The sequence below is a fragment of the Phalacrocorax carbo genome, chromosome 3 (assembly GCF_963921805.1).
Source record: "Phalacrocorax carbo chromosome 3, bPhaCar2.1, whole genome shotgun sequence".
In the NCBI taxonomy this organism is placed as follows: Eukaryota; Metazoa; Chordata; class Aves; order Suliformes; family Phalacrocoracidae; genus Phalacrocorax; species Phalacrocorax carbo.
In genome coordinates this window covers 90,965,195-90,978,979 of record NC_087515.1, presented here as the reverse complement: position 1 = coordinate 90,978,979, position 13,785 = coordinate 90,965,195, and the positions used below count along the sequence as shown (strand labels likewise).

At 42.5% G+C, this 13,785-nt stretch overlaps 2 protein-coding genes across 4 annotated transcripts in view; one reads left to right on the top strand and one right to left on the bottom strand.

Annotated features, from left to right (window-relative positions):
• The first annotated feature begins 2 nt into the window (after positions 1-2).
• On the top strand, positions 3-4,839 carry RWDD2A (RWD domain containing 2A). 3 transcript variants are annotated; one of them, XM_064447725.1, is made up of 3 exons: positions 3-74; positions 1,610-1,828; positions 3,599-4,839. In XM_064447725.1, exons 2-3 carry the CDS (start codon positions 1,631-1,633, stop codon positions 4,274-4,276), a joined length of 876 nt encoding a protein of 291 aa, XP_064303795.1. In that variant the 5' UTR covers positions 3-74; positions 1,610-1,630; the 3' UTR covers positions 4,277-4,839. The 3 variants fall into 3 exon arrangements, with proteins under 3 accessions (XP_064303795.1, XP_064303794.1, XP_064303793.1); XM_064447724.1 differs by having other exon boundaries at positions 26-225; XM_064447723.1 differs by lacking the exon at positions 3-74 and adding an exon at positions 313-379.
• Positions 4,840-7,635: 2,796 nt separating this feature from the next.
• Positions 7,636-13,785, bottom strand: part of ME1 (malic enzyme 1) — a 183,742-nt gene continuing 177,592 nt past the window's right edge. Inside the window, exons 13-14 of the mRNA XM_064447717.1 lie at positions 10,179-10,277; positions 7,636-8,003 (exon numbers count right to left, since the gene is read on the bottom strand). Coding sequence (XP_064303787.1) covers positions 7,845-8,003; positions 10,179-10,277 — 258 coding nt within the window. The 3' untranslated portion in view covers positions 7,636-7,844. The remainder of the gene's footprint in view (positions 8,004-10,178; positions 10,278-13,785) is intronic.

Here is a 13,785-nt window from a genome sequence, read left to right as displayed (position 1 = left end):
CCAAGCCACGCCCGGTCGTCAGTCAGAGCCGGGGCTCAAGGGCCGTGCTCTGGGCTGAGGGCGGCTCTGGTGAGGTGAGGTGAGGTGAGTTGAGGCGGGGCGAGGCGGGGGGCTGCGAGCCGCTTCCTCGCCTTCGGCGGCACTCCCGGAGAGGCGGCACCAAGAGCCGTGCCGCCTTCCCTCCGGCTGTCCTCCGCTGTGGCGGTTGAAACCTGGGTGGCCCAGGTGAGGCTGCCGGCGCGCGTGCGCGGCCCGGCGGTGGCGGCCGCGGCGCCGCGTCCCCTTCGCCCGCCCCCCCCCCCCCCCCCGCCCCCCCCGGTATTTAATGCAAATTCTTCTATTAGAAAGTACCAGCGTTTCTCGGCATGGTACCTCAAACGTACATAATTCTTCTTGGATCAAATGGAATATCGTGGGAGTTAGCAGTAGTTAAAAAAGGATCACGGTTAGGAGTGGAAACCAACACCTGAGAATTTTAACAAGGGAGTAAATAATGCTTAGGCCAGAAGAGAGGGTATTGGCAGTGCGTGCTCGCTAAGGTGTGCTTCCTCAAAGGAATACAAATCAGTAGAACTTCAAGGAGTGGCAGTGGAAAACATCCTGCTACAAAGCAGGTTGTGAAGGTGAGGGAAGGCCACAAATCGGCCAGTGGTGATAAAAGGGAACATCTGGCCCCAGGAGACGCTGGAAAACGGGACAGTTGCCGAAGCCCAGTAACTGGGGAAAAGGTAATTCTGGCAGGGGGAGATTGTGACCACTGACTCAATTGAGGGACAAAAGGACTACCCCACCCCCCCACTCCTTGATTCTGTGCAGTGAATTAAAATGACACTGTAGGTTTAAAATTAAACAAATCAAATACAGGCCAGTGGAAGAAGAGGATACTCAGTTTGATGACTGAATACTGTGTGCAGTTTTGGGTCCCTCACTACAAAAGTGACATTGAGGTGCTGGAGCGTGTAGGGTCTGGAGAACAAGTCTTCTGAGGAGAGGTTGAGGGAGCTGGGGTTGTTTAGTCTGAAGAAGAGAAAGCTGAGGGGAGACCTTATCGCTCTCTACAACTACCTGAAAGGAGGGTGTAGTGAGGTGGGGGTCGGTCTCTTCTCCCTAGTAACAAGCAATAGGACGAGAGGAAATGGCCTCAAGCTGCGCCAGGGGACATTTAGGTTGGATATTCGGAGAAAAAATTCTATACTGAAAGAGCGGTCAGTCATTGGAACAGGCTGCCCAGGGTGGAGTCACCATCCCTGCAGGTGCTTAAAAAACGTGTAGACGTTGCACTTCAGGGCATGGTTTAGGAGGCATGGTGGTGTTGGGTTGACGGTTCAGCTTGATCCTAGAGGACTTTTCCAAGCTTAATGATTCTGTGATTATGTATTAGATAGGCGTGATGTGTTAACTGCCATATAAATGTCAAAGTGAACTTTGGTAGGTGTGCATGTGCGGAGGAGCGATTCCCCATGTACCCAGTACTGCAATAAAGTAATGCCTGCTTTCCAATACTAACAGTCTAGTGTTAGAGAGCTTACTTATTCCATATTTCAGTGACAGGCGGAGGCCGGCTTGTTCAGTTGCAGGGATTAATGCTGAACCGGGCCTCTCATTCCAGGTGTGCGTGGAGAGCAGTGCAATGGCTGTCACTGTACAAGAGTGCCTGGAGCTCCAGCTGCTGGAAGTGGAAATGCTCCTTTCAATGTTTCCCAAAAAAGGTGAAATAAATCTGGATGAGGATGCTGTGCCCAGCCTGCAGCGCTACCTGAGGAACACTGATGGAGCTCTGCCCCCGCAGCTTGAATACTCAGTCGCTATTGGTGTAGGGGAGGAAAAGGTGAGAACTTCCACATAGATGTGTTCATATGTTTGTTTCTTTGTTTTCTTTACTCCTTGTGCAGACACTTAAAACCTCTGCCCTGAAAAAAAGGGAATAAACCCACCTAATTTCTGTTTGCTGTTTCAAAAGCCAAAAGTAACAAAAGTCTCTATCTTTCATTATTTATTTGAATTTTAACTTTCTTTGGGCAAAAAAGGCTAATAGAATGGCAGATAGGGATAGATGACTGACAGCAGTGGTGCACACAGTGTTCGCAAGAGCTTAGGCAGAGTTGTGTCCACGTGAGTGTTGTTAGTTCACTGGTTTACAGAGAGTTGTGTGTTACAAAGGCAACACTCCCGTCATGGGAATATGTATGTTGGACTTTATGTTATTCTAGCAAAACCATCCTGTTACTTCTCTCTTCCACCCCTTGCCCCATTTACTGACGTTTGCTGATCTGTATTTGAAATACAGTCATGTAAAAATAGCCCAGGTGGCATAATCCTATTGAGAAGAGTCACACAAACACTAATATGAAACAAGACTATAAAGTACGATGCAAAACCCCAAACGTACAGTATACAAAGCTGCAATAGTTTATTCTATTGAAGAACAGGTTACGTGTGACAACTAAGGGATGTAACTACTTGCACAGAGAACATAGCCATTAGTGTAGGTCTGAGTATATAATAATGCAAAGACTGGAAATTGAAAACCAACACACTCAAGCTAGATGTATATGCATGTTCCTAGGAATGAGGATAATTAAACATCGGAACAATTTATTGGGTAACGAGGTGACCTCATGATTATTTGGAAACTTCTGTGCAAGACTGGATATCTTTCTAAAATGCAGCCTTTCACCACCCTTCAGAGAGAACTTTTATGAACTGTGTAGGGAGGGCTTCTGCAGGAAGAATTTATTTTTCCATGGCAGAGTGTCAAAGAACTTGGAAAGATAGTTAGTCATTTCGCAGTTCACTTCTCTCTGCAGGACTAATAATTTGATGGTGTACTGTAGTGAAAGTCCCCTCACAGTATACAAGAGCCTCAAGCACTGAGGACACATGAATCCTCTCCTGCTCTTGGACCACAGGCAGGGTTCAGTTTCCAAAGAACCGAGGTGCTTTGGTTTAGGACACTGTAGGAATAATCAAGAGAAATTCAACAGCCTGTGGTTCGTAGGAGACAGGGCAAGATAATCTAGAGGTTTCCTTGGGCCTACAATGCATGTAAATCTTTTTTTCCCCCTGTAATCCTGAAAATGCTTCCTCTGCTAGGGTGAATGCTTGCTTAAAATGATAATAATGCCTCTACATACAATATGTACAATCATAAACACTCTCTCATATAACCCTTGGCCTTGTTTCGCTGGGGTAGATCCAGCAACTGGGCTGAGTTCATTGATCGGATGTGCATTTGGTAAGGGACAAGCTTCTCAAAAGCCACTTGCCCCTTGACTCTGACAGCCTGGTAGTTTACCGCAACACAGAGCACATACTGAGAACATGCACTAGAAATATCCCTAGAGGGTAACTGCGTACCATCTTTCAAACCACAGCATTAATTCTAGATGGCAGAAACGTTAGATATATTGGGGAAGACCCAGCGTGGTGCAAGTAAAGAAAAAGGAGCAGACAAAAGGAAAGCGGAAGAATTCCAGTCTTTAGGATGTTGCAATTTTAATTACATCTCATTATCTGCCTTTGACAGGGAAGAAGAATCTAGCATGCCTTTCAGTAGCTGCAGAATTAATTTTCTTTTTGTGTGTGTTCTGGTTTTAAGGTAAAAGTGGAATTGCAGGTGCTGCTGCCTCATATGTATCCTCAGGTAGCTCCTCAGCTTTTTGCAAGATCAGATGCGCTGCACAGGCAGCAACAGCTGCAGCTCAACACTCGTCTCGCTTCTCACATAAGCTCTTTAGATTCAGGTGAACTGCGTATATGCGAAGCTGTGCAATGGGTGAAAGAAAACAGCCTCCCTTACTTGGAAAACAGTAAGGTCTCTTCTGAAAGCACTTCAAAAGAAATCGTTGTTAAAGAAACATTGCATCGCATGTGGATCTACAGCCATCACATATATAGGCAGGAATTGAGGAAGAAGATTTTTGACTGTGCAAAGAAGTTAAATCTCACTGGCTTCTGCCTAACAGGGAAACCTGGTGTGATCTGCGCGGAGGGACTCCGAGAAAACTGTGAAGAGTTTTGGCGTGCGATTAGGTATCCCAACTGGAAGCATATTTCATGCAAGCATGTGGAGAACATAGAAACGGAGGGAAGCATCGATAATCTTCGTCTCTTTCGTGCTTTTGAAGACCTACAGTTTCAGGCACACGGTGACTATGGCCTGAGGAACGATTATCACATGGATCTTGGCCAGTTCCTAGAATTCCTGAAACAACATCAAAGTGGACATATTTTTCAAATTTTATTTGGTGTCGAAGGCAAGCCTGCAGACAAATAAGAGAAACAGTGTAAGGACTTCTAATTTTGGCCACCAAGAGATGATGCTAATATTGAAATACTGTGCCTTATAGCTACAGTGAAAAGGGAAGCTGCTAAAAGTACGAGAAGAACAGTTCAAGTAGTTAATCTTAGCTTCTGTTCTGATTTTTGAGAGGTGTTTACTTATTTTCTGAGACCCTGAAAGTGGCATTTGTCACTATGAGCCACGCCTCAAAGTGCTTGCAAGGTGATAAATATCCCACACTGTAGTATCCTGAATTATGCACCTATACTGTACTCCGCATCACTAAGCTGCGGTGCAGACCTGTAGTTAATTTCTGCATAGAGTTGTGGGATACCACAGTGGCCGCAACGATTAATGTGGATGCCAATACAAAAGCACACCCAGCTCAAGGAAGTCTCACCGCTACCTTCATGGCTTTGTGCATGCGCTGCCTTTTACTGCTTCAGGAAGCATCTGCTCTCACTTCATTCAGCTAATCCATGAAATACAAAGGCTTGTGTCCAACTGCAGGACCAAGCTTTGCTTTTGAATAAAGGGCAGGGAGTGGGAAGGAGCAAGAACCCCACAGGACCCATCCCTGATATGCTTTGGGTAATACCTATACTGCCAAGGCCACCATTTTTGCAGTCCTCTTCCTATCATCTCATTACAGTCTGGTTATTTTAACAGTAATTTTTCAGCGGCTCAACGCACAGCATTTTACATTCACATTGTTAGGCCAAGCACCTTGGAAATAAAAATGTGTAAGCTGAGACAAAGCTTAGCATTTCCTCTTTTCCCCCTACGTTTTATAAGGAAATGCATGTAAAAAAATACTGCAACAAGAAAAACTATAGTATATATTAAAAAAAGCACATATAACTTTACCGATCTTTTCTATGTCAAATTAGTACTGAGACAATTTTCCAGTAGCTTGTAATAGGAAATTATATTAATGGCTTGTCAGGCAGCACTTTCCTATAGGGTAGTGTGCTGAGTGTGTATTTGATAGCAAATTGCAGTTCAGTCTTCCAGTTTATAATGGATTATCATATTTAAATGTCATCAGTATGATATCATACAGTAGTTTGGGTTGGAAGGGACCTTATGTAGATGAAGAATGCTACTCAAAAGTCCCCAGTAGCTGTGCCTTCCAGAGCTACCATTTACCGCCTTCAGCTTTGTCACTGAGCACCATGAGGTGAAAATTGGTACTCAGCAGTAAAAGCAGACTTACTGTTGCACTGTAGAGGTTTGGCTGTTCGAATCTAAAAACCATGCCATTTTGACAGCAGCTCTTTAAAGACTGTGTTTTGCTACACTCAGCTGACGACTACAGAAATAACAGATACTATTTGAGTTCAAAGACAACACAAGGAAATGTTTCAGTACTTCTTTCACAATAGCAAGATATTGAAATGCAGAGGCTGGCAGTATTTCTGGTTGCTCAGAATGATGGTCAACGTACATTCCCTCATTGCAGTGAATATATTGTACGTATGAGCACAGCTTTGGCCAAAAGCACAGTAAGGCAAAATATTTTTACAGGTTCCCAATATGCAATGAGGGAGAAAGTGCCTCTGCTCTCAGTGAATACAGGACCTGCAGTCTGCAGCTGTGGCAGAGCTGAGGGGCTGGACACCTAAAATTCATTTTTTGGTTTTGCAGAGATACCTCTGGTTGAAGGTTGGACTTGATGATCCTAGAGGTCTTTTCCTACCTTAATGATTCTATGATTCTATAGCATGACACCAGAAGAAATGGTCAAGTACACTTTGTTTCCAAAACTGTCCAGAAAGTATATTACATTTTTATTGGAGTGATAATGCTGTAATAACTAATAATTCTTCAGGGTTTGTTTGTTTTGTTTTTTTTTAAGAACATCGATGTATGAGCACAGAGTCCACATACTCATGGCTCGGAAACAATAAAACAATTTGCATTCAGTCCTGTTGGGAGGTTGCCAAATGATAAACTTTTTCCTTTAAAGTAGCAAAACAAACCAGTTTAGGACTAGGCCTTATCCATGAGATTTCAAACAGAAGGAAATGGGAAAGGCAACACCGGCGTAGGTCAGCAAGTCCGTGCAGGAGGATGGCCAAACAATTCCGAGTTAGAGCTGTCGAAAGCTTTATTCTGAGCACAAGATTTGTCCATTTTTTTCTGAAGGAGGCAATCACAGATGGTACAATCCAATCGTGTATCCTAAGGAAAACCACAGACTTGTGACACTTATTTCTGGAAATGCTAATTATGAATCCAGAATAATGCAGGTCACGAGCAGTGTCCCAGGATGGTTCCATTGCAGTTTGCAGAGGGAATCACTTTTTTTGCAGAAGAGTAAGGGTCACTGCCAGGTATCACTTCTGATAACTTGTTGACAGATGGGGAAGGGTAGAAAAAAGTAAGATCTCTTGAGTTGAAATCTGTGTGTGGATGAACACACTCAGCCTGCAGAATTATCAGTGAAGTTGTAAAAACTATTTTAAAGACCATACTGAAGAAATTGAGCTAACCGGATCATTCAAATTGTAGCAAGCAAGAGAAATATTTAGAATCATATTCAGAATTAATAAAATGTGTTTGTTCCCTCCCATAATGATATAGTCTTTTCCCCATAATAATTATTAATCTAATAGACCTCAGTTGGGTGATTTGGCAGTCCTTTACAAAGAATAATACTTCATCACATATGATGAGTGTTTAAAAATAGATTAGCCTCACACACTACAGGAATTCATTAGGTTTAATACATTGAAAACCTACTACTGGCCAGCTGACGGATGTCTGTGAGAAAATGCTTAGTCAAAAAGAAGCCTATTCGTAGCATTTTGATGCTGCCGTTTTGTCAAGAGCATGGAGTCCAAGCACTTCCATGAACTTTAGGCCAAACACTTCTGGCGTATCAAAACAGCAGTTATCTTGCTGGGGAATGGAATCTAACTATTTACAGGACTTGAGCTTAGCTCAGTAACATTGAAGTAGTCTACTTAGATGTGAACAAAAGGTTCTGCAGGTTCAGTTCTCATTAGAAAATATTTGTTACTCCACACAGGAGTGACCAATAAAGCTTTTCTTTGGAGGAAAATATTCTAAACTTACTGTCCTTTAAAGTGGATTTGGTTTTTTTTTTTTTATTTTGTTTTTAAATAATAGCATGACAATTTATGCAAATTACACTGTGACCTGTAATGGATTAACAGTCATCGTATGCATTTCTTAATTTTCCATGGTACCATCTGTCTGCTTTAGTTCTCACTGACATTTTTGACAGAACTCTGAACTCAGGGTACAACCACTTATTTTGGTAACAAAAAGATCTGTCAAACTAGAGTGTAAAGTAAATGGTAATAAAAACCCCCAAACAACACAAATACATTTCTCAGATTAATTTTTATTTTCTCATGTATAATTAATATGATCTCTTAATCTGAGTTTCTAACCACATAATTTAGAAAAAAGTTTTCTGCATTTTAAAAAATTAACTATTCTTAGGCTTCCTAGGCAGAAACATTCTGAACAGTTTAATGTTTTTTAACTGCTGTTTTAACTGCTGCTAGTTTGGTCATTCTTCATTAAATATTTACAGTTTCACTTTCATGGCTTCTTCCGGCCAGGTATAGGAGTCAGCCACAAAGCTGCTATAATCGGTGCTGTAAACCTGGGAGCGGATGAAGGCTTCTAGGTCCTTGGGCTGAGGATAGGTGGAGGCAGTGTTATTCCTGTAGGCTTCTTCTGCGATCTGGAAAGATGCATTAGAATCCTAATTAGTGCTGATAAACTATTTTGAGTACATTTAACAGGATTTAAAAGTAGGAGTTAGTTCAAAATCAAGATAAGACTTCATCTTCTCTGGTGCTGCCAGCCACCTCTGTTCACACTGGATCTGGGCTAGTGTACAGCAAGTAAGACTAGGAATAGGATGATGTTGGCATTTAAGTGAGTCTGACTCATGCCTTTGCTGTTACAAACACAGTGCTCGTCTTTGTCCAGTAATATCTTAGCTTTTATTGTGCGGTGGTGGATACAACATGCCACAAACCCCAAGTGCTGAGATACAATTTCCACTTTTCCACCATCAGGTTACCCTGGTTTACCATCTTCTCCAAAGCACTGTAAGAAAAGTGTGATTTGTTCAAAGCTCCACATGCCCTGCATATTAGAGAAGTTTATTATTTGTCATAGTTTGATAATATATTTCTTAAAGGTAAACTCATGGTAAAAAATCAGTCCTACACAGTGCACGGGTTTAATTCTAGAGATGGCTGGGGGAAATAGAAATATTTGCTTGCTTTTTCCTCACCCAGACCATACCTAAGAGAATCAATAATGCAACTCAATCATAACTGCAACAAAAATGAAGTTTAGAAAGGGTTGGAGCCCAGTCAACACATAAAAGTAGCCTCTTGCATCTGAAGAACACCTACTTAAGAAATGCATTATCTTCAGACTGGACATTCATCTACAAAACCAAAGAAGTTTGACACACAGGTTTTATGCAGCACTCCTCTTCAGAAGGATCTGCTTCAAACTGTATTTGGCAAACAGACAACTGCTTCTACATTGAATAAAAGGCAGACATTCTCCTTCCCGCTCTCCTCAGCTTTCCCTTTGAAAGATAAATGTTTTAGCTTGGTGAGAAGCTGAGGCCCTAAGTGGAAGAGTTACAGTATTTATACTTGCTTTCTAGGATTAATCTGATGCCCAACCTGATTTGACTGAGAAGGACTTTGGGTGTTTATGTAAGAGTTCATCTTCAGGTCTGTGCACATAATTATCATGGTTGAATGAGATCTGAATCTGTACCCAACTGGTATTCCAAACAATTCTGAGAGCATTCTCCCCTGGAAAGGCGGAGGCCATCGCTAAACCTTTTGCGCTGTATAAGCCAGAATAAGTATTTGTAGGCATAAAGTTTCAAAGTAGAACAGGCAGAAAGGATCGTTTGGTAACATTTTCCCTTTTTGTAATTTATTCAACACACGCGCAAGTAGAGGAGGAGTTTCCATGACTGTGTTTCTGACAAACACAAAGGCAGTTCGATTTCGCCTGAGGACTTTAGGTAACGCTTTAACATCTACAGAACGGAGTTATTACTTGAACTGCAAGTAATGACGTGAACTGCAAGGACTTTCTTTGATATACAGAATGAGTGAAGCTAGGGGAAATGTTTCATGCATGAGGGCTCCTTGTTACTCTTTCAAAAGAATATGCAATAAGTGGAATTATTCACAGTAAGAGGACCAAGAGAGAAAACAATAACTGGAGCAAAAAAAAGGCCACAGAAGGCCAGCAAAATAACCTTCTAAAAATGCTGGGGGAAAAAAACCCAACAAACAGAACAAGGGAGGAACTGGGGTAAATACATTATTTGAAAGCTTCCTCTTCCTCCTCCAGGGCAGCCAGATTTCTTGGGAAACAGCAGGTTTAGGTCAATTACTGAAAATCTATCTGAATTTGCCAGTAAAAATGAACCAACCAAACAACCTGTGACCTAAAGCTGAGCCATAAACAAAAAGCACCCCCTGTAGTTAATTATTTTGATAGGCCAGCATAAGGATGGGAACAAAAGGGAATAGTGCCCAGACACAGGGTGACATTTGCTCTCTTGACAGGCAGCTGATAATCACAAAGGGCCAAAAGCCTTCAGCTGTGCAGCTCACAGGACTGTAAGCCTGGGGACCTGCTCCTCACCGGCGGACAAACACTTTTTATAGGTCCCTATCTTTCCTTCTTGTATTTGGATTACATTTACACTTATTAATTTAAATTTAATTTTGAAACTGCTGCTTGTCCAAGATGGATTGACGTAAACCAACGTCAACTTGTGTGAAGGTGTGTTAGCTGATCAAATGGAGTGCTTGATTATGTAGAGAGCGTGGGAAGAAAAGGAGCAAAAAAGACTGAAATGACTTACCCTCACAGCAATTTTTAGAGACACGTGCTGAATAGTGACTAATGGAGGGTACAGACGACCTTCCTGTAAATTCTCCTCCGAGACTTGCTGAGCTATTACCTGGAAATAAAGCAGGCATGTTTAACTTGAAATGCAGATGCAGCTGTAGCTCTGTTAGACGGTGAGCTAGTCTTAAGCAAAGAAATGGTTCTGCTTTGGCAAGTCACGCAGATACTGCTTAATCCACCCAGGCAGTGTTTTTTACAACCAGCCTTATCATTAGGAGTAGCTACACAAGAGCTAGAAATTTAGGGAGTCACGCCCTTTTCTCATTCAGACAATAAGACTTACTCAAGTCTTGAATAAGTCCATGACACACATAAAGTAGCAGATAGTTCACTGTGAGATATAAATTCCACCCATCAATTGTCACTGGGTCAAAGACTTCTAAAATTAAAGAAGCAACTGTTGTCTGGGAGTTGTCAAGTCATCCTGTGCAGAGAACAGAGCTGAAACCCTTAAGTGTAAAATACCGGTTTGTTGTGTGTCTCGCTCACACATCTCACCTGTATGAGATCATAAAAGTAAGTATGGTCAACCACAGAACAAAGTAGAATAAAGGTAAGATTATCCAGCGTCTTTTAAAGCCCCGCTGGTCACTGCAGACAGATTTAGAAATAGAAGGCCTAATGCTAAGTTCTGGCTTGCCAGGACAGAAGAAAAACAGTGCTGCTGGAAAAAGTCTGTCCGCTCCACTTGAAGGCTGCAGCAGGTCTGTCATCTCAACTATACCAAGTAACTAAAGAAATTGTTTTGCTCTTTGCTTGATTTTTCACCAGACTGAGCAGGGGAAACAAGGAACGGCACAGAAGTTCTGACACACGTCTCCTCTATGGCCTGAATATTTTTGCCTGGTCTTCCTAGCAAGACTGGAAATGTTTTGTTGTCATCTCGAGCAATGAACAGATCAGGGAAGCATAGCAAGCTGGAGAAGTTATTTTACTGTTTACTCATTGGCCATATGAAAAGCCTTCTATTACCATGAGGACATTCTCCACAGAGTGAGGAGAGACACTGCTTGCACTGTCTGCCTATGGGCTTGCTTCATGAACCGCCCTCTATTCCTGCAACAGATACCTTTTAAAGAAGCAAAAGGTCCTGGGGCTGCCTTTGAGTCTAATGATATTTCTGCTATCATTAGCTAACAATTTGGGGGATCTGAAATAGAAAATAGCCTTTCAGGGTGATCCAGATTGGGATTTGCTGAGCCTGAGGATCAGCTGCTGCCAGTTCGCTAACCTGTCTTTTGCTTTGTAATCTCTTCAGTGGGCTCGAAGGTTTCATTTCTTTAACTGCCCACCTTTGTACCTTCTAGGGAGCTGCTAGTTAAAACAAAATCTACGCAAACTAAGCACAAAATTAATACATTAAAAATGGTCTGACTTTATGCAGTTTTTAACAGCTACCTTGACTAACAGACTGTACTACAGTTCTCAAAACAAATCATTAAAAAACATTAAGAGAGATTTGCATCAGCAGAATCCAAATTTCAAATTTCTCTGTCTTGCTTTGGGACAGAAGGGAAATTACTTGGGGGAGGGGATGTCACTTGCCCGTTGAACAGCTGGGAGCAGTCACAAGGAAAGGAGGTTCTTTGATTCAAGATCACACTTCTTAAACCTGTTACAGTTTATAAGCCATGTCCATTGATATTTAGTACATCAGGCTTGCTCCTGGAGTTTATCCCTCCATTTGGTCTCATCCAGAAGGAAACCAGTCCCGCTCTCCTCCCAAGACAATGCCACCCTGTGGACCAAGGTGGAGTATGTAGGGACACCAGGGAGATGTGCTCCAGAAGACCATTCTGATGCAAAATAGAAGAGTAATGTAGAGGCACCCTTAGTGTTCCCATCAGCAGAAATTATACACTTTTGTGCAATTGCAGCTTAGATAACAACAGGTGAGAAGCAAATCACTGACTCATCCAGGAGTGCGGGGATGCTACTGCATGATGTGATCCTGTAGGGGTTCTCTGTGGATGGAAGGAAAATTCTGGTCTGGGTAGCATCTGGTGGGGCCATGTATGACCCATCAAGAGGTTCTGAAAACACCAGGAAAATCCAGGAAACACTGTCAAATGAAACTGATAACATGGCCCAAAGAGAAGACAAGAAGTGCACTTTTGAGGGAACATACTAGGAAGATACTTGACACAGAGCACAAACCACTTCCTACAGTTCCTGTTTCACGTGGGAAACAGGACCTTGTGTACATTGCTTGCAAACAACTAGGACTGCATCAGAAGAGATGCCCAGCTATCATCCATTCACCCTTTCTGGCAGAAGTAGGTAAATAGTTTGAATTAAACAGCAAACACTATAGTAACTCCAGGTTCAAAGAGAAACGATGTTCTCTTCTGCAACCTACCCAGCATGCTGGTAGGAGGTGTTAGCATTTCCACTCCGAATGGAAAAACTTACAAGAGCAACAAGAGATTATACTCTTCTTCAGTATAACGAGTAAAGGAAAATAGTTTGTTTACATTTGTCGTGGTTCAGCCCCAGTCAGCCAACTAAACACCACGCAGCCGCTCGCTCACTCCCCCCCCACCCCTGTGGGACGGGGGAGAGAATCGGAAGAGCAAAAGCAAAAAAAAGCTTGTGCGTTGAGATAAGAACAGTTTAATAATTAAAATACAATAATAATTATTATTATTATCGTCGTAATAACAATAATGATAATATAAACAAAAGGAAAAGGGCAAAAGGGAAAAACCCAGAAACACAAACGATACAGCCGCTCACCACCCGCTGACTGACGCTGACCGTCCCCGAGCCGCGATTGCTGCCTCCCTCCCCCGGCCAGCCCCTCCCAGGTAACATACTGGGCCTGATGTTACATGATATGGAATATCCCTTTGGCCAGTTTGAATCCGCCCTCTTAGCTGTGCCCCCTCCCCTCCCGGCTTCTTGTGCACCTGGCAGAGCTTGGGAAGCTGGAAAAGTCCGTGACTAGTACAAGCACTACCCAGCACCCAAAATATCGGTGTGTTAACAACTTCTTTTTTTTTTCCTAAGTCCAAAGCCCAGCACTGTGCCAGCTGCAGTGAAGAAAATTAACTCTATCCCAGCTAAAACCGTAACAACATTTTAATCTGATATTGAGAAATACATCAGAGATAAAAACCCACTAGGGGGAGCTGAGACAACGTAAAATCTAGTTTTTGCTTTCCATAATAGTAACTAGGATAAGCAGCCCTTTGATAAAACAAGATGTACATCTGCATGTGTAAAGAGGAGCTTACAACATGAGATTTCTGCTGTTAACAGTTTAATGGGGCTCTGCAGGAAAGATGAAACCTGAAGAAATCAACAGCAAGTTGCTCTTAGTGTAATGCATCACTGAAACAAAAAGGTTCAGGACTTCTGATTTGTGATGGGGTTGATAGAAAGCAAGCCACGAAACATTTGGGCAGTGCTTGAAGCGGGAGAGGTAGCAAGCTTAACTCCACAGAGGCCATGCTATTCCTTCTGGTATAATCCTGCATTAAAACCTATGCAAAAGCACTGAAATGAGCATTTTCAAAGAGAATGACACCTTCTTCACGTGATCTCTGAAAAACGCTCCT